Below are 27,198 nucleotides of genomic sequence, written 5' to 3'. Positions count from 1 at the left end.
TAACAACTTAAATCATTAATATTTTGTTCAAACGCTAAATTAAATTTTTGAAAAAAACTAAGTTGTTGTGGTCGGTATTTTGTGAGTGAAACTGTTTCTTTGCACGTCAGTGTATAATCATGAAGTGTCAAGCAAGAGATATTAGCATTTTCAATGTATATGATTAGCTTTCAAGGAAGGAACAAAGATAGATACATGGAATAGATTGCCCACTTTAAGCGACAACGAAAATGAAAATGAGACTTGATTTATTGTCTATGTGGGTTTGGGGTAAATTTATTTATAATAAAACAGTAAATAACTTAACATAATTTATTTCTATTGAAACAAATTTAACAATACCAAATTATAAAATAGATTCGGCAATTATAAAACATGGCACATATGATATATTTAAGACATAAAATGGCGCCCTCTTAAATTTTCTTTCTGACATTTTTTTATAAATCTATAAACTACATGGCAGTACTTAGGTATATGAAAAAATATTTGACTACTTTGATTGTTTTCGTGAATTAGGTAAATAATTAGTAACAGTATATTTGTATATGTTACTATATATCTTTTGTTGCTAAGATAAAATTAATAAATCGATTAAAAAATCTTTACGATGCTATCATTTCATTTATTTTCAAATCGTTCTGAAATTAATTAAGAATATAGACTAGGGCATCAGTCATAATATATTTTCAATAAAATTCGGTTGATAATATATCTATTGTGATGAACTTAATTAGTAACCTACACAGTATTATAAAAAAATATAACTATGTATAAGGATAAACTTAAATCTAAACTTTTAAATATTTTTGACTTTTTAAAAAATTTATAATCTGAAAAAATATTAGGTGTGTTATTAAATCATAATACCTGTGGCATTACGAAAATATTAGTTGAGTTAGTCCCTTACAATATGACTACATTAACAAGATGAGATATAGTCACTGAGGTATCTGTTACAAATATTAATTTAGTAAGTAGGTAGTGTATATTTTTAATGATAAGAGGAACCCTTTTTATGGCATTTTTTTGTATATAAATATTATATAATATTTTTAGTTTGTAGTTATGTAAAATAAATTCGATGAAATCAATCCCAAAAAAATCTAAAGCATTGAAAAGACATTGGATTATTATTTGATATTTGATTTTTAACTTCTCAAAAAATATGGTTCAAATAAAAGAACTATCCAATAATTTTAAACCAAAAGTACAACAACTATGTATAGAATAATAAATTCGATAAAAATATATAAATATCTATCCCAAAAACCAATCCATTGTCAACACATTGGATGATTATAAAACAATGTGGCGAATTTATTTTTTGCAGTTGGCAACTTTTTAAAACTATACTAACTTTTATGAATTTGACACCGAGCTAGCTAATAGCTATAATAGCGCTAACTATGAACACTCATTTTTGATAATGTGCTGTGCTTTAATAGCATAAAATCGCCATACGTACAATGTATCATATTTAATCACTGATAGAAAAAGTTGATTGGCCGATCAACTGCCCAGTTGCCCACCAAACGTTGATCGAATGTTTCAATCACAGGTCCTACATAAAAAAATGCCTGAAAAGTTCATCGGTCAACCGAAAGTTACTCTTTGCGCGGTATATGATGGTGTGGGTGACACTGTCAGATAGGAACATTTTTCTATAATGACAGGTGTCACTCATACTACTCTACTACGCGAATAGTATAGTACAGTGTCACAAACTTATCTGTTCCGGTGACAGCTCACGTAAATGTGTAATATTTCTTCATTCTATAAGATTTTAAGTTTGCCAGTAGTGGTAATTCGCTCTTGTGGTTTCAATAAACCCAGATTATATTAATATATAATTAATTAGTAAATAATGAGATATGGACCAATTTAGTCAACTCTCACCGGAACAGATAAGTTTGTCGCACTGTAAACCGTTTCAGACTTCTACAAAATAGTGAGTGTAAGTCTTACGGAATATCTTTGTCTATGGTAGTCTCTAGTTAATGGTCGCTGATGCGTAGTTCTGCCAGTTCCTTCTCTTCGTCCACTTCATCTTCATCATCAGAGCCGTGGACCGACGCGGCCGGGGTGGTGCCTCCTGGGGGAAATAAAGATGAGGTAAGTTAGTATCACGAACAGGCAAACGCAGCGTCGGACGCCCTCCTGCCCGCTGGACTGACGACCTTAGGCGGGTGGCGGGTAGTGGTTGGATGAGGAAGGCCGAGGACCGAGTGTTGTGGCGCTCCTTGGGAGAGGCAGGGGATTGTTATTGGCTGATGATGATGATGATGAAGTTAGTATATTGATATTAATAATTATTACGAGTGGAAATAAAGATGGGGAAAGTATTTTGATACCGCAGATTTTAATAAGATTACGAATAAAATGGTCAAAAACTGAATGGGGACTGAGGGCCAAGTGTTGTATTTTCTTAACCGATCGAGCAGTGAAAATCGTCGTTAATTTGTATAACGTAATCAGTCTTGTTACTTGAATAAATGAATTTAATTATTATAACGCGGAGCTAGTGCAGCGCGTGTACCGCTAGGTGGCGACTCTCCGCATGCTGGTAATGTCATTTAAGTTCGGAAGCAATCATGTTTAAAGTAGATTTTTTTACTTTTCTCTTTAATTTTTTAATAGTTCTCGTTGTGGTTTGCTGTGCTGTGCATGTGAAACAAATGTTTGTTCGTTGTCATAAAAATATACTTTCCATTTTAGAAATAAATCAATATGTGGTAGATATATTTACTGTACTAATCCACTTCTAACAGTGCTAAAGTGCCTACTTGATAAAATATTTTGAAAAAACGTGACAAGTTCCAAATTGCAACAAGTACCTACACTAGAAAAAAAATATACGAACAGAAGAAAAATTAATATTCATTTTTTTTCACCTCCACCTTAAATTAAAACAATCTTTCTACCATATATCGTTAACTTTTCTAAACATCCACTGTAACCGCATAAAATTTGTGCTTTCGCTACCAAAACGTGTAAATTCTTCACACATGGCAACACTAAAGAAAAAACATACTAAACCCTATTCGGCCTTGTCGTTGCAATGATTCAGTTTAGAAATCAGCTGATCTATTTGTTCTGTCACCGCCTCATTCAATGGCTCCAGAAAATTCTCGTTCGGCGTTCTGAAATTCTCGTGTTCGGACTCCGAGAATTGCTTCTCGAAATTCACATCTATTCCTAAATCGCCAGAGACCGATATTTGTAGCAACTCTAGAGACTTTTTTATGTTAATTTCGTTCATTAATTGAACATCTAGGACGATGTCTGTTTGGATTTCCTCGTCTTTGGTCTCTTTTACCGTGTCTATGGTAGTTTTGGTCTCTATGGTTTCGTTTGCCGTGTCTGTGGCTTTGTTGTCTGTGGTCTGACTTCCGGTCATGGGCTCTGTGTGGGATGAGGTTAGGCGAGTGGCCGAGCGACGCACTGTGGGTAGATGCGATTACTTTTAGTTATAAGACCGCCGACTGTTCATTTACAATTTTAGTAAAATCATTTATTTTAGAGTAGTTAGTTATTTTTAAGTAGCCCTACTAATCGATAAATTTGATGCAAATAAATGTACTTGTGCAGTAGGATAGGACAGCTTTGATACATGCAGGGTGTCAGCTGCCCACATACCAAATTTCATCGCAATATCTTCACCCACTTTCCTGTGACAGAATAATGTAACACCCTATGTTTTTTTATATACCTACAGGAAAAACATTCTTACAGACACACAAACATGGTTACTACTAAGCGGAAAGGGGTGACTCAGGGGATTATACTAAACCACTTTGGTTCTACGACTTTTGAAAATTTGTAAAAAAATATTTGCTAAATAAAAAAGTCACGTGACCTACAAATTTTCTATGAAGAAGCAAAATTAACAGTAGAACAAAATTTCTTCAGATTGGCCCCGTCAGTCACCCTTTTCGGTTCAGTATACCACTTTTGCCTCTCAGCACAAGCTTGCTTGTGTTGGGGTCCACCAACCCGCACTAGGCCAGCGTGGTGGACTAGGCCTAAACCCTTCCTTCATTGGAAGGGGCTCGTGCCCCAGCAGTGGGGACGTGATGGGTCGTGATGATGATACCACTCTTGCAACACCTGTAACTTGAGGGCGCAAGACGCGCACGCTAAGACGTGACAAAATGTCTCACTCACATCTTCGAGAGCGAGTGCGACGGAAAACTATTATCACGTCTTGAGCCCCGTGCTAGGCCTTCTGTAGATAGGACTATACGTACTGGAGGCGGTAGGACTGGGTGGCTCGGAGATCGGGCGCGGGTAGTTGAACCCTCGCTCCAACTCTTGACCTAATTGGTCTACGTAGTCAGGGTAGACTAGTTTAAGGGCCTGCGCGCGGGCTTGTCTGTAGTACTGTAAGGGAGAAATAAGAAATTGAATAAAATAAGAATTTGATGTAAGTAATTAAAGGCTGTTTTTAACATCATGCGGATTTCATCACGCATGCGGGATTGCCCTGCGTGCTTCATACTTAATTGTGAAGCGAGGAATATTAACGCGAGACGCGGGAAAATGGCGAACATCCCGCGTGCGTGATGGAATCCGGATGCTATTAAACAGCCTAAACGTCAATGAAAGTGTTGAACACTCACAATGCCCAGATTCCTCCAGTCCAGCAGGTCGGACAGCCGCTCCGTCCGGTTCCTCTGGATGATGCGCTGGCGGCGGGTCAACCTCGAATAAAACAACAAATATAGGATTAAAGTAAAAACATTCTAGATGTGAATTACAGCCGACTCGACTTTAAGGGCCGTGGCTGGGTTGAGGGCAGAGTTTTATAATGGCTTCTTGAGAGATGACAGTGTCTATAATGTACCTACTTACTTATATCTACTTATACACCTACCTAGCTTACTCAAATATACACACATTCCACACATACACACAACACAACACAACCCATCCTAATTAATATACCTCGCGTTCGTGACTGAGGTCACAACACTAAGGGCCAGCTGAAAACCAGCGCTGTGGCCTCTCTGGCCACAGCACACGCTGAGCTGGTGCCTTTTTGACGCTCTGGACAGCAACCTTGTTTGTTTGTATTATTTTCTGTTTTTTTTCATATATATTTTTGGTAGTATTCTTTTTCTTTTTGTTTCTGTTTTTTATTGTTCAGTGTGTCAAATAAATGTTTCTTTCTTTCTTTCTTTCTATAATGGTCGATATTTGAGATAAATCGGCGGTGCAACAGTAACTCACTTGGTGAAGTCGTACATGTTGGTGGCGAGCTGCTGCACGGAGCCCTCGAGCGAGATGTAGCGGCGGTCCACCACGTAGATGCCGTACGACTGCGGGTCCGCTATGTGCTCCTGCATGAAGCACCCGAAGCCTGGTGGGAGAAAACACTAATAAATATACATCTACTTTTAAAAAGGTGTAATTTGGAAAGTGTCAGTTAAGTTTGTATTGCCTCGCTTCGCTCGGTTCTATAAGCTTCAGGATATGCAGAATTGAGATGTATGGCCTCGCTTCGCTCGGCACACTAGGTTTTAAGATAAACATACGTGGTGTGAATGGCGTCGCTTCGCTCGGCTCTTTAGGGTTTTGAAGATGCCGTTAAGGTTAGGCTTTAGGAATGCTGGGTTGAGATATATGGCCTCGCTTCGCTCGGCTCTTTAAGGTTTAGGTAATGCCGGTTAAGTATGTATTGCCTCGCTTCGCTCGGCTCTCAAGGGTTTAGGAATGCGGGGTTGGATTATATGGCCTCACTTTGCTCGGCTCTTTGTGATTTTGAAAGTGCCAGTTATTTTTATACTGCCTCGCTTCGCTCGGTTCTCTAAGCTTCAGGGTATGCAGGATTGAGATGTATGGCCTCGCTTCGCTCGGCTCTTTACACTTAAGGGGATCCCGGTTAGCTTTGTGCTGCCTCGCTTCGCTCGGCTCTGTAGGGTTTAGAAAATGCCGATAAGGGCAGATACTTCAATGATCTCGAAACTTCGGCATCTCCGTTAATCCCAGCAAATGTCAAGCCATAATCGTAGGGGGTTCACGGCTATTATCAGGTCTGGACTATGCTGCTGTGCCGCCAGTAAAATATGACGGTAGAGTGGTACCTTTCACTCCAACCGTTACTGATCTTGGCCTGATGATTGACCAAAACCTGAGTTGGGAACCACAGCTGGACAAAGTGTCCCGCAAAATTTACGCCTCTCTCCACTTCCTTCTTCGCATGAAAAATTTCCTTCCGCAGCACACTAAACTCGCTTTAGTTAATTCTCTCCTTTTACCCATTATAGACTATGCGGATGTATGCTACCTGGACCTGACCGAAGCACTGCTCAGTAAGCTTGAACGCTTACTGAACACCTGCATTCGTTTTGTTTTTGGGCTCCGTAAATATGATCACGTGTCTCAGTACCGCTCAAAGCTAAAATGGCTTCCCATTCGCGATCGTAGGAACTTGCGTATCCTTTGCCTTCTTTTCTCTGTCCTCCACGAGCCTAATACTCCCCCCTATCTTAAGTCAATGTTCCAATTTCTTTCAGATACCGACTCCAGGCAGCTTCGCTCCTCTCACAATTTGCCCTCCTTCCGCTCTGGCTTTATGTCTGATTCCTTTGCGGTCACAGCTGTACGACTTTGGAACGATCTTCCTGACAATATTAGAAAAGCCCCTTCTCGCAACGTGTTTAAACGCTTAACTCGTGCTCACTACCTCAGCAAGTATGATAGCCTATCCTGAACCTAATGTAAATGATATTAATAATAGGTATATATTAATCTATTTCTTCGATATAAATATATATTTATACAAGTATATATTTATAGTTTATTATTATATTATTTCTATTTATGTATGCTATTTATTGTTAGGTACAATAATTATTGAGTGACATTGCAATTTCTTTTTTTTTGCACACCTATAACTTAATTTCTCCTGTACTTCCTGTGGGTTGACTGGTAGAAAATGCTTTAGCATTAAGTCCACCCTTTGTACACTTATTTATATATTTGTGCAATAAAGGATTAAATAAATAAATAAATAAATAAGGTTAGGCTTTAGGGAATGCATGCTTGAGATTTTTAAGTTCCCTCCGTCACAATGGCTAGCATGGGGTGCGAAGCGATCCTTCTTGAAGCTGAGCGATCTGAGCGCGATACAAAACTTTTGTCACGTCTTAACTTTGCCCCGTGCTAGCTCTTCACAACTTTGCAGAGACCTCCGCAATCACACAGCAGAACCCTACTCCGACTCACCGGACAAGTTGGTGGTGACGCTCGGGATGCCCATGACGGTGCACTCGGCGGGCGTGTACCCCCACGGCTCGTAGTACGACGGGAACACTCCCAGGTGGCAGCCGCGGACGAACTCTTCGTACTCCAGCCCGAACAGCGGGTTGGTGGATGAGAGGAACTCGGGGTGGAATATTACCTGTGAGGATAAAAAAAATTAATATTTAATTTTAAAAAAAACTAAATACTTACCTAATTAAAGTTTAACATTCATAAAATTATAAACTTTGCAAGGTGTAGGTTACATGGCGTTAAAAAGTGCACTGTTACCCAAGGGGTGAAAACTGCTTATTTAGTCCCCGAAGCCGAGTTTCGGCTGACCGTAGCAAGATAGCTATTATATTGAGGGACTAAAAAAGGGGTCACCCGATAAATTCAACAACATCAACTCGCATTAGAAATACAAGAAATCAATTTTACCTAGGGATGAAAAGAGCTACTTTCGTCCTTCTTTTCAGGCTATTCTTGCCTACCTTCAGAACATAATGTAAGTGTTAAAATTATCTTTAAGAAAACAGTGTAACTTACTTTAACTCTATCGCTGACAGTGTTGAACAGCTGACATCTTCGCACCGAGTTGAGAACGGGATCGTTCCAGTCATCTACCTGAAAACAGATATTACATACAGTTTAATTCATGTAAGTTGAAAATGTACAGGTAAAATTATGATGATGATGATAATTTCTGCTCATACACATAATTCAAGTATGAATGATATGATGTTTATTACTGTTTCATCGTAAAATAGCTGCACCAATCATTATGAAAATGTACACGTAGATAGTAAGCTCCCACCATGGATTAACACATACGCTACTTTTATTCCCACCTACCTCTTTTATTCCAATACCTTTTTAACCCACTTCGAAAAAAGGAGGTGCTCTATTCGCCTGTATGTATTTTTTATATATATCCATATCCACCGATTACTCCGCTAATTGTAATCCGATTTTGAAAATACGTTTTTGATGTATTTCGTCGAGGGGGCGTGTCCATTTTATATTGGCACTCACCACATTGTGCGTGGTGACGGGCGGCAGGCCGTCTCGCTGCAGCGCGTAGATGCAGCGCTTCAGGCGCATCATGTCCTCCTTCTGAAGCAGGTCTGATGCCTCGGGGACAGTGGCTTATTGCAAGACTGACGAGTGAACTCTATGCTTAGCAGGCAGTTTGGAGATACCACACAACGCCAATACTTAACATAGCTACACCCAAGAGGAACTGTTTGCCTAGGACGGGATTCGAACAAGAGCTACTTACTAACCGCTAAGCTATAAGAGACTCCAGTGGAAGATTCAATATTTGACATAATTATGCGTACTTATAACTTAGAAACTTGCGATTGCGCTTATGAAACAAATGACAGATGACAGATAACAATCCATAAACAGCGTCGCACGCCTGACAAACATCCGTCAGATCCATACTAGATACAAGCGAGCGTCGCGGTTTATGGATTGTTATGTGTTGGTGGTGGTACGGCATCTGGAGTGTAGGTTTCGGTAATTCACGCAAATTGAGTAAGTTGCGTTTTTATCTGTCATTTGTTGTTTTAATTTAATTTGTTTTTAAGTATTGTTTATTGCTAATGTTCGGTGGTGGTAGCCCCCCTACTCACCACATTGTGCGTGGTGACGGGCGGCAGGCCGTCCCTCTGTAGCGCGTAGATGCAGCGCTTCAGGCGCACCATGTCCTCCTTCTGGAGCAGGTCTGACGCCTCGGGGAGTTGGCCTCTGTGGAGGTGTAAGGGAGATTTTGTAACTGCATTTTTTAAATATGACGAAGAAAGCTATTTTCCCTAGGGATGAAATGAGTCATTTTCATCCCTATTTTAAGGGATATCTTACTAAATTTTACATCATGAGTTAATTCGAGATTTGACACTAAATCTAGATTTAAATGTTTGTGCAAGTTGCCCTAAATGTTTTAAGTTCTTTGTTGTTGTATTAAGTGTTTTTGGTTTTTATTGTCAGTGTATCAAACAAGATGTTTATCTTTAAGAAGACTTATACTCACTGCAAACACAAGTCGTACATCCGTCTCCCGATCTGCTGCTGCACATCACTGATGGTGTCCCTCAGAGCCTTGGTGACGGCGAAGAAGAAGAAGACTAACTCTGACTGAGCTCACCTTATTGACTATTGCTGATTTGGTGACTTTGTGACGCTCAGGACAGCAATCTACTGTGTTATGGTTCGTTTTGTATTATATTAAGTAATTCCTGTCATTTGTTTTTGTTGTTTTTGCTTTACATGTATTGTATTATTTTCTGTATTTTTTGCTGTTGTCATTTTAGTTTATTAAGTATTTTCCGTATTTTTTGTTGTTACTGTAAGGAGATACTCACTGCAAACACAAGTCATACATCCTCCTCCTGTTTGTTTTGTAATAAGTGTTTTCTGTATATTTTAGTTGTATTTTTTTTGTAACTTATTAACTAATTTGTGTTTTTTTTTCTATTTTCTATACAGGTAAGTAAGTACTCACTGCAAACACAAGTCGTACATCCGCCTCCCGATCTGCTGCTGCACATCACTAATGGTGTCCCTCAGAGCCTTGGTGACGGCGTGGCCGCGCAGGCTCTCCACGTTGAAGTTGTTGGTGGCGGCGGGGAAGATCAGGAAGGCTACTACGGTGCAGTCCGAGCCGCTCGACTGGGGATTATAGCATTATGCTGAGTGAGATACCTTTTGCTAACGTGATCAATACAGATGTTGCTTATGTATCTGTCTGTCTGTCTTTGGATAGGGGTAAAAGTTGGGTGTTTAAAGCCCGCGGTGGGGTTTGGGGGATGAGCGTAGCTAGGGGCATTATTAGGTAGAGCATGTTTAGGGAGCCTTTACTTGAAGCTCATAAGCATTTCAAGAAAAAAATCTAGTAAGAAAGAAATTCTTTGACTAGGGTCAGAAAGGTTTATTTTTATTTTTCATGTTTTTTTTTAGGCAACGTATTTTCAGAGTATGAGTGACTAAAAATTATTTGCTGACCTTCGTTACAACTTAAATCATTATCATCATTTTCAGATGCAAGAAAGCTATTTTCCCTAGAGATGAAAAAAACTATTTTCACCCTTCTCTTCAGGAAATTTTCGCAAATTTTATTAACGAATGTAACAATGGTACCTTTAAGTAGTGGTTTAATCTAGCCAAAGCTTCTATGAAGATGTCGGCTCCCTTGTTTCCAAACTCATATCGACCGGCGATGAAGAAGTATAGCGTCTTGTCCAAATCGAAGTTGAAGTGGCTGGAAAAAACATTACATTATTATTTTAAAACAGATAAACAAACGAAAGCTTGGTTCTGTTTTTACTTTTGAGGTACGGAGACTCCTATAATACCGAATAGAGCATCGCTATTGAAGCGAATTAAGGTGCGATCGATATGACGTTGCAGTAAACGCCACTACCTGAAGATGTTATCGTGCGACGTATCGCTGGCTGTCAAAAGATTCCCATACAATACTTAATACAAATCAGCTGCAACGTCAGATCGTTCGCCATAAATTGTCACATTTAGGGCGAGATTTGTAACAGAAACTGCTCATAATCATCATTATCAGCCCATAATTATCCACTACTTGACAAAGACCTCTCCCATGAAATGCTTTCCTCATCCAACCCATTCATACATATAGATAAAGCTCACCCATAGAAGTGTCCCTTACAAATCTCCTGTATCTTTTCCTTGGCCAGCGCGTGGAGGTTCTGGAACTCGTGCAGTACTGAACACTTCTACTCACCTTGATCCGTAAGATCAAGATACCACTAATACTCATCTAACTTTCTAAGGTGGGTTATGCTGAAGACAAGGTCGTTAAAATCTGAATCAGCGGTCGCGACACGGGTTCGGTATACTTACTTGTGGATATACGACGTCAATAAACTCGTTTAATGAGAAATCACACTCGTATTTATGGCAAATCGCGATATAGTGAGATTTATCAACGTCGATAACGAACCCGTGCATCGGCAGCAGGATCATAAAACTTACCCATAAAAGTGTCCCCTACAAAACTCATGTATCTTCTCCTTGGCCAAAGCGTGGAGGTTCTGGTACTCGTGCAGTGCTGAACACTTCTACTTACCTTGATTCGTAATAACAAGATACCACAAACACTCATCCTATTTCAGAAGGTGGATTATGATAAAGATAAAGAAAAAGAAACATTTATTCGACACATAGACAGCAACAACAACAAAAAGAAAAATACAGACTTAAAGAAAAGAAATACATATACAAGATAACAAGGCCAAAAAAATAATATTAAAAAATTTACATGAGGCAAAAACAAAGCTGAAGATAAGGCCGTTAAAATCTGAATCAGCAGCCACGAGACGGGTTCCTTATCGACGTCGATAATCTTGTTAAATGCGCAGTCATAGCGTCGTATTTATGGCGAATCGCGATATAGTGAGATTTATCTACGCCAATAAAGAACCCATGCAGCGGTAGCTGGACTATAACGCTCACCCGTAAAAGCGCCATAGTGATTTTTATCAACATCGATAAGAGACCCGTGCATTGGCAGCAGTATCACAACACTCACCCATAGAAGTGTCCCCTACAAAACTCGTGTATCTTCTCCTTGGCCAGCGCGTGCAGGTTCTGGAACTCGTGCAGTGCGGAGAACTTCTTCACGTTGAGGCCGTTGGGCGTGATGAGGTCGGGCTTGCGCTTCAGCAGGTGCCCGGCTTCTACTTACCTTGATCCTTGATCCGTGATATCAAGATACCATAAACACCCATATAATTTTCGAAGCAAGGTTAGCTTGAAGACAGGGTCGTTAAAATCTGAATCAGCGGTCGCGACACGGGTTCGTTATCGTCGATCAACCCGTTTAATGCGCGTTCCACCGTATTTATCGCGAATCGCCATATAGTAAGATTTATCTACGCCAATAAAGAACCCATGCAGCGGTAGCTGGACCATAACGCTCACCTCTAAAAGTGCCTTAGTGATTTTTATCAACATCGATAAGAGACCCGTGCAGCGGCAACAGTCTTAACACTTACCCATAAAAGTGTCCCCTACAAAACTCGTGTATCTTCTCCTTGGCCAGCGCGTGCAGGTTCTGGAACTCGTGCAGTGCGGAGAACTTCTTCACGTTGAGGCCGTTGGGCGTGATGAGGTCGGGCTTGCGCTTCAGCAGGTGCTCCGCTTCGTAGCCTGGGGAGGTGGAAATTTTGCATGTGAAAATTGTGGAAAGGGTTTTAAGTGAATAAGGTAATGTAGGCGATTTAAGAGGTACAAAAATTTTAATTAATTTATAATATTTTTTTATGTCCGTTAAAACTTTAAGTTACAGTAATTTCACTGTGGTAAATAAGATTTACCCTGTCGATTTCGACCAAAGATTTTATGTTTTGACACATCTAAATTTAAAATCACAAAATATATGTACAGCAAAAAGTGGGTGCCTCACTTCTGAAAATTTTAATTTTATTGCGAGCATATACATATATAAAAAAACAGTAATGACCGATTTTCCGCTCTTATGCCATTTTAAACAAGACACAAGCAAAGAACCTGTGTGCATATCTTTAAGCTTGGAACATTTCCACCATTCTAATATTTCTGATCCACTGCGTGTTGATGGGTTCACATATTATTATTATTATCTAGATGTGCTAACTCACCAGTAATATCGCTGACGGTGGTGAATATATGCGTCATGTGGGACGCCGCGCGCTCCATACAGTAGCGGTGGTATATCTGCCTCTTACCCGCCTCCTGTACTGTATTCTATTATATTCTATTCTATTCTCTGTGGGGGAGTAAGTTCCTGCACCTGGCTCACCCGAGTGGAACCTTTGTGCATATCCACAAGGTCTAAACTGCCTTCCTAAGCTTGGACCATTTACCACCCCGCTGGTCCACTGCGGGTTGGTGGGTTCGCATATCTAGATGTGCTAAATCTAGATATGCAGGTTTCCTCACGATGTTTTCCTTCACCGTAAGAGCGATGGTATACATTGTACTTAAGTTAAAAGAACTCATTGGTACATGTCAGCGCCGGGATTCGAACCTGCATCTCTTGCGTGAGATGCGGGCGCTTACACGACTGAGCTACCACCGCTCTCCTCCTGTACTGTAATGAGCAACTTTCCGCCCTAGAGCCCTCACCAGTAATATCGCTGACGGTGGTGAATATGTGCGTCATGTGGGACGCCGCGCGCTCCATGCAGTAGCGGTGGTAGATCTGTCTCTTTCCCGCCTCCTCGTCCACTGAGAACTGGAAAGAGATGGGTGTAGTATGAGCACATGCTGAGTAGGAGACCTTTTGCTGGCAAAATTTTTTTTTCGAGGGAAAATTAATTTTACTCATCAGGCAATAAGCATGTGCCAATACTGCCAATCAAACGACATAATTATTATGACTCTTGCTAGAGGTATCTTACAAAATATGGCCTAATAAATCTTCAATAGCTTAGTCTGAGAAAGAAAGGTAAACTGTACCTTATCCATATTGTTATAAAAGTCAGTGTTGCCGGCACACAGGTATCTTCCGAGTAAGGTGGCGTGAGTCGTGAACACAGTGGCGACATCTACGTGGCGGCATCTGAAAAAAATGTTTTTTATAAATTACTCCCGAGTTGTTTGTGGTAGCGAATATGGTCAAAACATGGTCAAAACAAAATATACATAAGTATGTTATGCAATAAATACTATGGAATAGTGAATGTAATAAATGATCAACTACAACCAAATACCTACTAAAATGTTTTCTTATGCGTAAAATATCCAAACCTAGATGAGAGGTACAGGGTTATGAAATGGATATCATGAAACTTTATAAAGAGATAAATAAATATGTGGGGACATCTCACACAAGGCCATCCGACCCCAAGCTAGGCAGAGCCTGTGTTATGGGTATCGGACAGCTGATATATCTACACAAATACATAGATAGATAAATATTAAATATTCAACACCCAAGACCCGAGTACAAATATTATTATTATTATTAAATTCTTTATTGCACAAAGTAAATTGGTACAAAGGCGAACTTAATGCTAGCAGCATTTTCTACCAGTTAACCTTTGGTGATGTTGAAAAAGTGATTGGTAGTGCTTAAGGCTTTGAAGAAAGAAGATGGTTTATATTGTCTTTAAACAAATAACTATCTGCCTCAGCCGGGAATCGAACCCGGGTCCTTCGGCATAGCAGTCAGGGCCACTAACCACTACGCCATTCGACCGTTTTATCAGTGCAATAATCATAGAACAATGCGGATTCGGGTGTAATAATGGTCCTTATCTCAGCTTGTTATTGGTAAAAAGCAAATGAATACAATATCATTGCAATAACAGTCCTTACCTCAACACAATAAGACCTATTCCCGCCTGCCACTCGTGGAAGTGAGCGACGACGCGCGGAGGGGTGTTGCTATACTTCTCTGCGGCTTTCCTGAACTGAAACAGGAATGAGAGAATGTTAGGAATTAGCTCTTGGATAGTTATAGTCCCCTGGTACTTTTGTATAGGGAAGTTGGTTTATGAAGCTAAATTAGAAACTAGAATGAGATAATGTTAGGAATGATAATCTTTGATAGTTATGGTCGCCTGGTACTTTTGTTGAGAAGAGGGGGGAGTTATAAGTTTGAAAGATGGAGGTCGCTTTGCTGAACTGTAACCCTCTCAGCGTGTGCCTCCTTCAACAGACTCGTTATCGACGTAGATAAACGCCGCTACATCGTAATTTGTAATAAATACAATGCTGGAGTAGAACGCGCATCGAACAGTTTATCGACGTCGATAACAGACCCGTGCCACGAGCCTGCTGCTTCCCAGCGTGTTTGATTAGCTTATGTGCGGCGGATGTATATTATAGGTTATACATAAAAACCTGGATCCACATTGCGACACCCTGTACACTGACCTCAGTAACAAACAGCGCCTGCATGAACTTTTTTTTTCGCGAATTTTCAAATTCTAATTTCAGTTTCGGGCTTAGATATACCATGCTGCACATGTAGGTTTCAGCTTAGTATACCCTTTTTGCAACAACCTGTATAAACCTGGGTCCAGATTTAGACTCCCTGTATATACTGACCTCAGTAACAAACAGCGCCTGCATGAACCCCAGTATGACGGCGTCGTTCGCCTCCACGTCCAGATGCGGGATGCCGAGCGAGCAGCAGTCCCACAGCTCCTGTTTGTACGCGTCCAGCTGCCACGCTCCAGAGCCGATGTCTACAGGGTGTTGCAAAAAGGGTATACTAAGCCGAAACCTACATGTGCAGCATAGTATATCTAAGCCCGAAACTGAAATTTGATGACATTCTCCATAGTAAAAAGTCACGTGACTAACAAAGTTTATATGGAAAATGATTTTTTTTTTCGCGAATTTTGAAATTCTGATTTCAGTTTCGGGCTTAGATATACCATGCTGCCCATGTAGGATTCAGCTTAGTATACCCTTTTTGCAACACCCTGTATATACTGACCTCAGTATCTGTTATCGACGTAGATAAACGTCGCTATATCGCGATATGCGATAAATACCGCGCTTTGAGTGGAACGCGCGCTAAATAAGTTTATCGACGTCGATAATATACCCGTGCTGCTTAGCCTCATGTCTCTTAGCGTGTCTAACTACCTAATGTGTGGCGGATACCTACAATACACATAAAGCTGGTTCCACATTAGGACACCCTGTATACTGACCTCAGTAACAAACAGCGCCTGCATGAACCCCAGTATGACGGCGTCGTTCGCCTCCACGTCCAGATGCGGGATGCCGAGCGAGCAGCAGTCCCACAGCTCCTGTTTGTACGCGTCCAGCTGCCAGGCTCCAGAGCCGATGTCTACAGAGTGTTGCAAAAAGGGTATACTAAGCTGAAACCTACATGTGCAGCATAGAATATCTAAGCCCGAAACTGAAATCAGAATTTGGAAATTCGCAAAAAAAAAAACATTCTGCATAGTAAAAAGTCACGTGACTAATAAAGTTTATATGGAAAATGAAATTTTTTTTCGCGGATTTTGAAAATCAGATTTCAGTTTCGGGCTTAGATATACCATGCTGCAAATGTAGGTTTCAGCTTAGTATACCCTTTTTGCAACACCCTGTATATACTGACCTCAGTATCTGTTATCGACGAAGATAAACGTCGCTATATCGTAATTTGTGATAAATACAATGCTGTGAGTGGAACTCGCATTAAACCAGTTTATCGACGTCGATAATATACCCGTGCTGCTTAGCCTCATGTCTCTTAGCGTGCGGTAGATGCACCAATTCACATAAAGCTGGTTCCATATTGGAACACCCTGTATACACCCACCTCAGTAACAAGTAGGTACTGTTTCGAAGTTTGTCTGACTAGCTAATGTGCGGCGGAAGTACCTATATAAACCTGGTTCCACATTGAGCCACCCTGTATACCGACCTCAGTAACAAACAGCGCCTGCATGAACCCCAGTATGACGGCGTCGTTCGCCTCCACGTCCAGATGCGGGATGCCGAGCGAGCAGCAGTCCCACAGCTCCTGTTTGTACGCGTCCAGCTGCCAGGCTCCAGAGCCGATGTCTACAGCGTGTTGCAAAAAGGGTATACTAAGCCGAAACCTACATGTGCAGAATAAAAAAAAACATTCTGCATAGTAAAAAGTTACGTGACTAACAAAGTTTCTATGGAAAATGAATTTTTTTTCGCGAATTTCCAAATTCTTATTTCAGTTTCGGGCTTAGATATACCATGCTGCACATGTAGCTTTCGGCTTAGTATACCCTTTTTGCAACACCCTGTATATACTGACCTCAGTAACAAACAGCGCTTGCATTTACCCCAGTAAGAACTTCAATAGCCCAAAGATATAGGAGCTCCCGCAGCTCCGACGAAACAAAAGCCACTTAAACTAAACGCCTCACCTCAGTAACAAGTAGGTACTGTTTCGAAGTACGTCTGACTAGCTAATGTGCGGCGGAAGTACCTATATAAACCTGGACCCATATTGGGACACCCTGTATATACCCACCTCAGTAACAAACAGCGCCTGCATGAACCCCAGTATGACGGCGTCGTTCGCCTCCACGTCCAGATGCGGGATGCCGAGCGAGCAGCAGTCCCACAGCTCCTGTTTGTACGCGTCCAGCTGCCAGGCTCCGGAGCCGATGTCTACAGGGTGGTGCAAAAAGGGTATACTAAGCCGAAACCTACATGTGCAGCATGGTATATCTAAGCCCGAAACTGAAATTTGAATTCCAAAATTCGCGAAAAAAAATGAACATTTTCAATAGAAACTATGTTGGTCACGTGACTGTTTTACTATGGAGAATGACTTTTTTTTCGCAAATTTTGAAATTGAAATTTATATACCGCGCTTTGAGTGGAACGCGCGCTAAACAAGTTTATCGACATCGATAAAAGACCTGTGCCACGATGTATGCTGCCTGTCAGAGCGTGTTTGACTAGGCAATGTGTGCCGGATACCTACCGGTACACATAAAGCTGAGTCCACATTAGGACACCCTGTATTTACTGACCTCAGTAACAAACAGCGCCTGCATGAACCCCAGTATGACGGCGTCGTTCGCCTCCACGTCCAGATGCGGGATGCCGAGCGAGCAGCAGTCCCACAGCTCCTGTTTGTACGCGTCCAGCTGCCAGGCTCCGGAGCCGATGTCTACAGGGTGTTGCAAAATTAGTATACCTACTAAGCCGAAACCTAAAAATTCGCGAAAAAAAAATTCATTTTCCATAGAAACTTTGTTAGTCACGTGACTTTTTACAAAAAATTCTGATTTCGAAACTGAAATAAAAATCTGGCTTAGATAAAACATGCTGCACATGTAGGTTTCGGCTTAGTGTACCCTTTTTGCAACACCCTGTATAAACCTGTGCCCACTGCCTGCATAAGGACACCCTGTATACTGACCTCAGTAACAAACAGCGCCTGCATGAACCCCAGTATGACGGCGTCGTTCGCCTCCACGTCCAGATGCGGGATGCCGAGCGAGCAGCAGTCCCACAGCTCCTGTTTGTACGCGTCCAGCTGCCAGGCTCCGGAGCCGATGTCGAAGAGGATGACTTGGGGGTTGCCGTCGACTAGCCAGGTGCCGGTGTGGAGCTGGGGAGAATAAACGTTTTATTACTTATGCTCTGAAGTAGGAGTTGCATGAAAAGTAGGATGAAAATAGCTCCTTTTTTTGTCATGCCAGGGTTTTTTGGGATATTTGGTGGGATTTTATAAAGTTAACTCGCCGAAAGCAATCTTATTGTTCTCGATAAAAAATACAAGCATTTTACTTTTGTTCACATGTTTTTGGGAACTTACATACATAGCTAATGCACGACTATAATCCCCGAAGGGGTAGCAGATGTGGGATATTAACTGATAAAATTCCACCAATTATACAGAATGTTGCAAAAGTGGTATACTAAGGTCTAGTTTCACCATACTCAGTTAGATCATTAACACCCCTGTTACATTATAACAAAGGATTACTTGTTGACTTTTGAATCATTCCTCAAGAATTCAATATGAAAATTTAATTTTAGATGACACTTACAATGTAACAGCGGTTTATGATCTAACAGAGTATGGTGAAACTAGGCCTAAGCGTAAGGCAGCTGACCTTGTACCCCTGGCTGCGCATGGCGGCGACGGCGGCGTGCAGCGGGGAGTGCGGGGGGAAGTCAGCTTCTTCCACCTCTTGGCGGGCGCACGCTTCCTTGTAGGGGCCTGGGGGATACAGAGTGTTTAAATTTATTCGTGTAGCGAAGACAATGAAGGGAGATAGGCAAGGTGCAAGCAAAGGTTTGGATGTTGGGGACGCGTTGGAAAGCCAAACGCTTTACGTAACTTAATGCATCTGGTGTTTGTACCGTCCCTGGCTGGACAGTTAGCGCTACACGGTTTCGTTGTCAACGTAGAAAACTTCACTATACATAATATCGATTCGCCATTAATACGAAGATGTGATTGGTGGAACACGCATTAAATGAGTTTGTCGACGTCGGTACCGAACCCGTGTAGCGACCGCAGGATGCGCCGAGCGAATATAAAGTACAGTTTATACGTCACTCGGGATGACTTCTTTCGTGCCCACCAATAGAGGGATTAATTATGATGATGAATGTATAATTCATAATTAAATAAGTACCTAATATCATATTCGTCTTTATTCGAGCGGTATATACAAAGTTCTCTTACCAAGTAGACAGTAGTTGTCTCCCATCTCCTCGGTGGAGACATACGCCTTCGATCTGATCACCGTGTAGATACCACCAACTGAAATAAAAACAGGAATCTGTTAATACAGAACAATAATTATAAAAATAAAATACTCTTTATTGCACACAAACATGATTCACATACATAGAAAATAAATAAAATTGCACAACCGTCGACAGAGAGATGGAGAACCGTTGTGTCTGCCCTTTGCCCCACGGGGGGGTCATAGGACGCCAAGAGAAGAAGAGAGAAGCACAACCGGCTGCATTTTACTATAACTAATCTCTTCCAGACAACCACGCAGACAGGGAAAATTATGTAGATGTTTAACAGCCATTCACTGTTTCCGCATCCGGTCATGCCCGTCGTCTAAGAACGTCGGTGTAGGTTTCTACGGAAACTTCTTTACTCCAATCCTTTACGCCGATGCCATATCGCCGGGAAAATGGATTTAGCTAGCGGATTTTAGCAGTTATGTCGGTAATATTTGATGATATTGTAAGTAGACATCAACATCATAAGCCGGTAGCTTTCCACTGCTGGAGATAGGCCTCTCTCAAGGACCATAATAGTCATGCAAGGCATAATAATGTGCATTTCGAGGCATCTAATTCTTCGCTAAACTCGGGAGAACATCCAGTCCTTGAAGACATACATCAAAACTGGTTTAGCAGCTTGTCAAAAGTTAGCGGTGGCTAGACAAACACAATGCCTAGGTGTTAGGTTCCCTTTGGTACCTAGGCTTAAAGCCTGTTTTAGGATTACTGGTTGATACTACATGTGTTTTGTGCTTTGTGTTACAGTTTACAAAACTATACTGTAGGAATCAGAGTCTCTTGGTTTGATTTGGATTTCTATTTTCATAAATTACGAAGACTTATAAGATGACTGAATTATGCTGGGTTTTAGACAGGAACTTTAAGCTAATGTCGGCATTAAATCTATAAGTATCAGTCTCTTTCTGTCCGTATACTGTCGAAGCAAGGCAGCAATATATTATTTAATTTTCATTAAATATATTGCCGCCTTGCTTCGTCGACATTATACTCTGTCCATTATATTATATTATTGGTTTTTTTACATTCGAAATCCCATACATTTTTGACGACTGCAAAAGAAAACCATCTTTACTTACCAGACAGAACTTATAGTTCCTTTGTGCAACTCAGCGTTATTTTTTTGTTTAAAAAAAATACTATTGTACGTAAGAGCTCTCACACATATAAAGAGAATACGACGTCGGGTCGTATCGTTTTAATGTGTAAGAGCCCTAACTCGCCTTTACCTTCGAAGCCAAGCGAATCAACTAATATACCTTTATTGGCGACCTCCCACGCCGACTCGAGCGTCCATCGGTTCTCGTTGGTCGCCGCCTGGCCGCGGTCCATGTAGGACGACAGGTCGTGGCTCGACTCCGCGCGGTAGAAGCGGCGGCTGGTGCGGTCGCGCGACATGGCTGGGGGGGTGGAAGGGGGTTTAGTAGGTGATTCTGAAGGCGTAGCATGGGACGCAAGATGCGTACGACAAGACGTGACAAAAGTTTTCCCTCGCGCTCAATGACATCGCGCGGCTTCGAGAGCGAGTGCGACGGAAAACTTTTGTCACGTCATGACGTAAGCGTCTTGCACCCTGTGCTAGACGACAGGTAGAAATGTCGTAAAAAAATGAAATACTCTTATAAGAAACACAATTTCCTAATTTGTGTTTTTACACAATCAATTCAACTCGAGTGTACATTGCAAGGTATAATTTATACCAATATTAGTCTATGAGTGACTGTATCAAGAAAGGTGTTCTGTTTTTCTAACTTATGTACTTACAGTGTACCTAGTACATACTAATTACTATATGTTAGTATTGAATATCCTAAAATATCGCCGCAACGAAACTGGATCTGTTCCAAAAAATAATACACATGTCTCTGTATTGGATCATTGGATGTACAAAACAAGTAAATAAGAGTCATTTACAATGCAAATATGGCCGACAGACTAATGACTACTTTTATTTTAATTGTAATTTACATAAACAGACTAACTAGATCAGCTACACATATTCATTTCAACATAACATAGTTTTTAAAACTAAATGTTGAGAACTTAGGTACCTAGGTGCTGCATTACCTATAACTCTAGCTACGTATAAATAAACCTAAATCTAAGGTTTGCTGAATGTAGTTGTATTCTGGCAATAAGGCCGCCTTGATGTATTTATAAATATAGTTTTTATCTTAACTATCATTAACATACACGCAACATTATCAACACACGAATTCGACATCCAACAGCTATAAGTATATTAAAGATAAGATAAGAAGAAACTAAATAACTCTTTCGGTATTAAACTCTCATGACGCACCTACTTAACGCGTGCGCAGATGATAGGTATGGTACAGTGGTTAACAGTTACTATGAGCCGACAACTTTGTTCCCTTCCGACCTACTCATCATGGCCACTAAACACACACATAATTATTATCGAGCTGCTGGACAAAGAATAGAATATATTTATCCAAAGGCCTATCCCAAGCAGCGCCACAACACTCTGTCCTCGGCCTTCCTCATCCAACCACTACCGGCTACCCGTCTATGGTAGTCTGTGCAGCGAGCCGGATGGTATCCTACGCTATGTTTGCCTGTTTGTGGTCTCCACTCGAGAGCTAGTTTACTGTACCGCTCATCGGTTATTCATATATGGCCGGCCAACAGCCAAAGCAGGTTTTAAGAGCTATCTTTATCGGTTACTTGAATTCCTTACGATGAATTACCTACAACATTACTTAAGTACTTAATAATACATACAAAAACTTGTAGGTAAAAAGCCGATTTCTTATTAATTCTTAGGAGATATTGTCGCGTGCATAACAAGGCCTACATCTACAGCTACAAGACATTATCTTTATCAGTCAGTGTCATAATAACAGTGACCTAGTAACATTGACCGTTTTGTGTTTTATCGTGTGGCGCCGCTCGCTTGATTAGATCACATCACACGCCAGGCGTTGCCTCTGCATGCTGTGGGGTTACTGTTTATTGTGACCATCATCACAGCATTGGCCATAAATTCTTTCACTGGTGGACTTCACACTAAGAAATCTCAGCTACTACCGAATGCTTGAAGTACCTACGAGTTTTAATATACTTTTAGTTAAAATAAGTCACCTAAGATCTATACTTACAATATTTTATACTAGGTATAATATGTACTATGCATTGTGTGACTATTTGTAGCTCCAAAATGTACCTAAGCATAAATAGTACTTAGGTAAGTATTTCATATACATATTATGAATCCTGAAAATGACTTCGTTAATTTTGAGGTTTTTTTTTTATAATGAATTAGTGAAGTATTTCCATTTAATACTAATTGTAGTTTTTCTGTAATGTTGTACAATATTAGTAAGTACATAAATGTGTATAAGTATCTATAACTATAGTTCTTATTTGTTTACTTTTTGAATAATATTTATGTCAAGTCAGTCCGTGACTTCACCCAGGGTTCTAGCTGAAAACCAGCGCTATGGTTTATCATAGCAACAAGCTGAGCTAGAACCCGTTTCTGCACCGGGAAGCAACACCGGAAAACACCCTTGCTCATTTTCCTTTACCTTATTTATTATTTATTTTTGTGTTGTTTCCGTGTGTGTGTGAAATAATTGTATTTTCTTTCTTTCTTTCTTAAATAAATACTTAATACTGGCTACCAAGCCTTTCAGTTAGTCAATAAAATGCAGTTAACTGCATAAGTACATTAATGAATGAATGGACCTTATATTGCAAATACTTTCCTCAACTTCAAGATCAAGACTAATAGTATTTACTATAAACAAGTTTCGCTTTTATCCTAACAGCAGATAAGCCATCTGTTGTAAATAGGTTATTATTAGCATAGGTTCCATGTGTAACATGCACTAATCTGACAAGTTATGTGAAATATTTGGTTGAATCCGTCGATGCTGGAAATCAGGTGGATGTTGTGTACACTGATTTCAGCAAAGCATTCGATAAAGTGTCACATCAGTTATTACTTCACAAACTCTATAGTTATGGTATCAACGGATCCTTGTTAAATTGGTTTAGCTCTTATCTAAGCGATCGCTATTTCTATGTGGTAGTGAACGGTTATAATTCGCAACTGTGGAGTATATCCTCCGGAGTACCGCAGGGATCGCACTTGGGACCTATATTATTTGATTTATTTATAAATGACTTACCCGATCAATTTAAACACTGCCAACCTTTTATGTTTGCAGATGACCTAAAAGTTTCCTACGTTATTAAAACAATCCAGGATACGGCGGTACTTCAAAGAGATATAGATTCACTTGATCGCTGGTGCAGAAACAATAAAATGCATCTCAATCCGAAAAAGTGCATGTTTATTAGATTCACAAGAAACCTAAATCAAGTTGCTTCCTATTATACTATACAGGGCCAGCCACTGACGGAAGTGGAGATAGTTAAGGATCTAGGCATAACGTTGGACAAAAAATTAACCTTCATTCCACATATCGATGAAACTACAAAACGAGCTAATAAAATGCTTGGGTTTGTAATGAGGAATAGCAAAGTATTTCGCAAGCCTAAAACTAAAATCACTCTTTACAACACACTTGTTCGCAGCGTACTGGAGTACTGCAGCGTCGTTTGGCGCCCACATTACGCTGTTCATATGTTGCGATTAGAGCGAGTGCAAAAAAAGTTTCTTGCGCACCTAGCTTACACGTCGGGATTATCAAAAAGGCTAGCAGATTATCCCACCCGACTTTCTCATTTTGGTATTAAGAAGTTAGAGAAACGTTATGATTGGCTGGACATTTCCTTTCTCTTCAAATTGTTTCATAACAAGATAAACTGTCCCCAGCTACTTAGTCGTTTCAATCTCAGGGTGCCATCTAGACTACCTAGGTATCCAATAACTCCATTGTGCCCACCACGGCGAAGAACCGTACTCGGGGCCAACTCTCCAGTCCCCAGACTATGCAAGCTGCTCAATACACACAGTGGGTTGATTGATCTTCACGCAGATTCCTTCTCACAGTTCCGTAAAATTTTGTACGAACAATTATAACACTTAGTCATACCTAGTTGCAAATTGCTGTTGGTTTAGAATATTAATTGCGTTAACACTTTAGAATAAGTACGTAGTTAAGTAAGTAAGTTAATACGTATGTCAGTTTAGAATAAGCCTTAATTTTACATGTAGTGTACACCTATAATTATCAGTGCATTTAGTTTTAAGTCTAGTTTTAAAACAGTGATTGTATAATGTAACTGATGTTGGTGAACCTAATAAATAAATAAATAAATAAACATATTAAATATAATTAATCAATAAAATCCATAATAATTTTATATTCAAAGCTGTGTATTTTATTTTTCAGCTGTAATCCTAGTAAATCTGGATGATTGTTTTACGGGAAGATGGCTAAATGAATATGGATGAAATTTGATTGGTAAGGAGCTTACACCCGGAATTCCCACAAGAAAACTTTTGACTGAGACCCCAACTGAGAAAAGAATAAAATAGTATACATGTATTTAAATCAGAGGGAAGAAAAATCTGCCAGAATTTATGTTGTACAATAGTTAAATTGGTTGTGTGGTAGAGCCCAACTAATAATAATAACTTTATTTTAAAATAAATGTGTGGATTTTTTGTGTTCACTCACTATCACTATGCGAAATATCATGCCACATTTCATTCATAAGAAGTTGAAATGGTGAGTGATAATGATAAGATTACTTACAACAGGGTCAAATAAAGATGTAGGTTAATTTTTATTTAAAAATATCTTATAAGAAACTTATAAAGTATGAAAACTTCATTTTGGAATGTAAATGAGTCTTCCCAAACTATACCTGCCTATATCTCTAGCATTTACAAGGTGTAAGTCTCAATCTAAATCTCAATCATTGACCTTTCTAACTATCTTCAACCACCAAATTAGCTGAGATTTTATACCGAATTAAAGATATGTAGCTTTGTGTACCGCATACGTAAAATAATAATAATACTTAATGAAGACGTCTCAGGTAAGTTGTGGAAAAGCGGCGCTTCGCTAAAGTTGTTTTTTAAAAGTTTCCCAGACGATATTAAAAGTTGAAAACATTAAAAAAGTATCGTCCTGCGACCGATCAAAGAATTATTGTAAACTACGAAGTTATAAACTGCTATTTTTAGCCACGCCGCAGTATGAATGGAGCAGACGCCTCAAGCATTAAAATCAGTCGTAACACAGCTAGTATTTACCTGAAAATAGTTTTACTCCTGACGGAAACTTTTAACGAAAACTGGAGCGGCGAAAACCACACAAAAGTTCACTTAGCAACCGGTGAATAAAGGTTTTATTCACCAAATTGTGTCCTTTAACTTATTTATTACGATTTCGTAGCAAAACACATGTCTATGTGGGTAGGATTTTACTTAGAAAATAAGTTTTAAAAGATAATAAAACGTCAAACCAGACTCGTTTCAGTTTGAAGGTCACCTTGAAATGACAGTGACAGCCTGACAGCTGTTCGATTGCAGTGTTGCCAGTAATAAAATATCGATTTTATATACTCTACTAAATAATCATACGTTAGACTTTCTGACGGCTTATGGCGTTAAAAATGCCTTCATACGATCATTGACCACTGCAAGAAACAAAAAATGAAACGTTCTTTATGACTATGAAGGCATTATTTGCGCCATCTATGATTTACTTAGTAACAGTGAACTAGTATATCTTAGATGGCGTTAGTAACGGCTTACTAGCGGCGCCATCTATATAATATGATACTATACTAATTTAGTTATTTTAGAAAATCAGCAATAATATATTTTTAATTTAAATTAACGTTTTTAATTATATAAATCTGTAATAAAACTACATACGCGGTGGTGTAGGCTTTATGTTCTAGCTGTACTCACATTTTTAGCATATCGGCACAGTAGGTATTTTTCATTTTATATTTCATCATTTTCTTAGAAGAAACGTGTGCTGTATCGTAGCGGAGTAGCGGACTAGAGTTGTTGGATGAGGAAGGCTGAGGACAGAGTGTTGTGGCGCTAGATGGGAGAGGCCTATGTCCAGCAGTGGACGATTACAGGCTGACGATGATGATGAATGTATTCTGCAACTGCACACGTTGCAATACTTGTAGGCAGGCACATCAATTAGTAACTTTTACCACTGCGCCACCCTGTTGTCCATTATATAGAGTGGATTTTTATCAGTAATATTTCCAAAGTCAAAAAAATAGGTAGCACTTATAAAGAAGTTTATATTTTACTAGGTTCAACCTAGCTTCAACGAACAAAAATAGATAAATTGAAAAGCAAAAATATTTGTCAGAAGTGGGATTCGAACCCACGCCCACAGAAGTGGACTGCGACCTGAACGCAGCGCCTTAGACCGCTCGGCCATCCTGACATGGAGGGACACGACGAAATCATCGATAAGATTACAAGGCGGCCATTATCCTTCCCCTTCCACTATCTTGCTATCTCAAAATATGTAAAAATAAAACGTATTTAAAGCTAGTTTCCGCTAGCCTTGTTTAAAAGTTTTTACTCAATATTAGACTTTATATTGTGAAAATTATTAGGTAAGAGCTCATTCACACGAAGACGAATCGTGATTTTTCACGAATCGTGTTTTTTCACGATTCGTTATTTTTTTTGACGGGAGCAATGCTTTTTATATACCCATGTTCACACGCTTCACGAATCGTGAAAAAAGACGTAGACAGATACGTCGGTCACTACGG

At 39.9% G+C, this 27,198-nt stretch overlaps 1 protein-coding gene and 1 non-coding gene across 3 annotated transcripts; both read right to left on the bottom strand.

Moving 5' to 3' along the window:
- Positions 1-298: 298 nt before the first annotated feature.
- On the bottom strand, positions 299-25,929 carry LOC105383166 (glycogen [starch] synthase). 2 transcript variants are annotated; one of them, XM_048631994.1, is made up of 19 exons: positions 25,697-25,929; positions 20,760-20,900; positions 19,424-19,501; positions 18,846-18,952; positions 18,146-18,337; positions 14,584-14,678; positions 13,723-13,825; positions 13,390-13,498; positions 12,279-12,432; positions 10,390-10,510; positions 9,823-9,921; positions 9,284-9,351; positions 8,886-9,000; positions 7,795-7,872; positions 7,231-7,405; positions 5,233-5,362; positions 4,623-4,704; positions 4,251-4,383; positions 299-2,095 (listed from the first exon to the last, which is right to left on the bottom strand). In XM_048631994.1, the coding sequence occupies exons 2-19, from the start codon at positions 20,896-20,898 to the stop codon at positions 1,998-2,000; spliced, it is 2,076 nt and encodes a 691-aa protein (XP_048487951.1). In that variant the 5' UTR covers positions 20,899-20,900; positions 25,697-25,929; the 3' UTR covers positions 299-1,997. The 2 variants fall into 2 exon arrangements, with proteins under 2 accessions (XP_048487951.1, XP_048487950.1); XM_048631993.1 differs by lacking the exon at positions 9,284-9,351 and having other exon boundaries at positions 9,755-9,921; positions 25,697-25,928.
- Positions 25,930-26,777: 848 nt separating this feature from the next.
- On the bottom strand, positions 26,778-26,861 carry Trnal-cag. The gene has a single exon. It is a non-coding gene; the product is annotated as a tRNA-Leu (tRNA).
- Positions 26,862-27,198: the final 337 nt, after the last annotated feature.

This window comes from Plutella xylostella, chromosome 30, assembly GCF_932276165.1.
Source record: "Plutella xylostella chromosome 30, ilPluXylo3.1, whole genome shotgun sequence".
NCBI lineage: Eukaryota > Metazoa > Arthropoda > Insecta > Lepidoptera > Plutellidae > Plutella > Plutella xylostella.
This window is presented reverse-complemented; position numbering and strand designations above follow the sequence as displayed.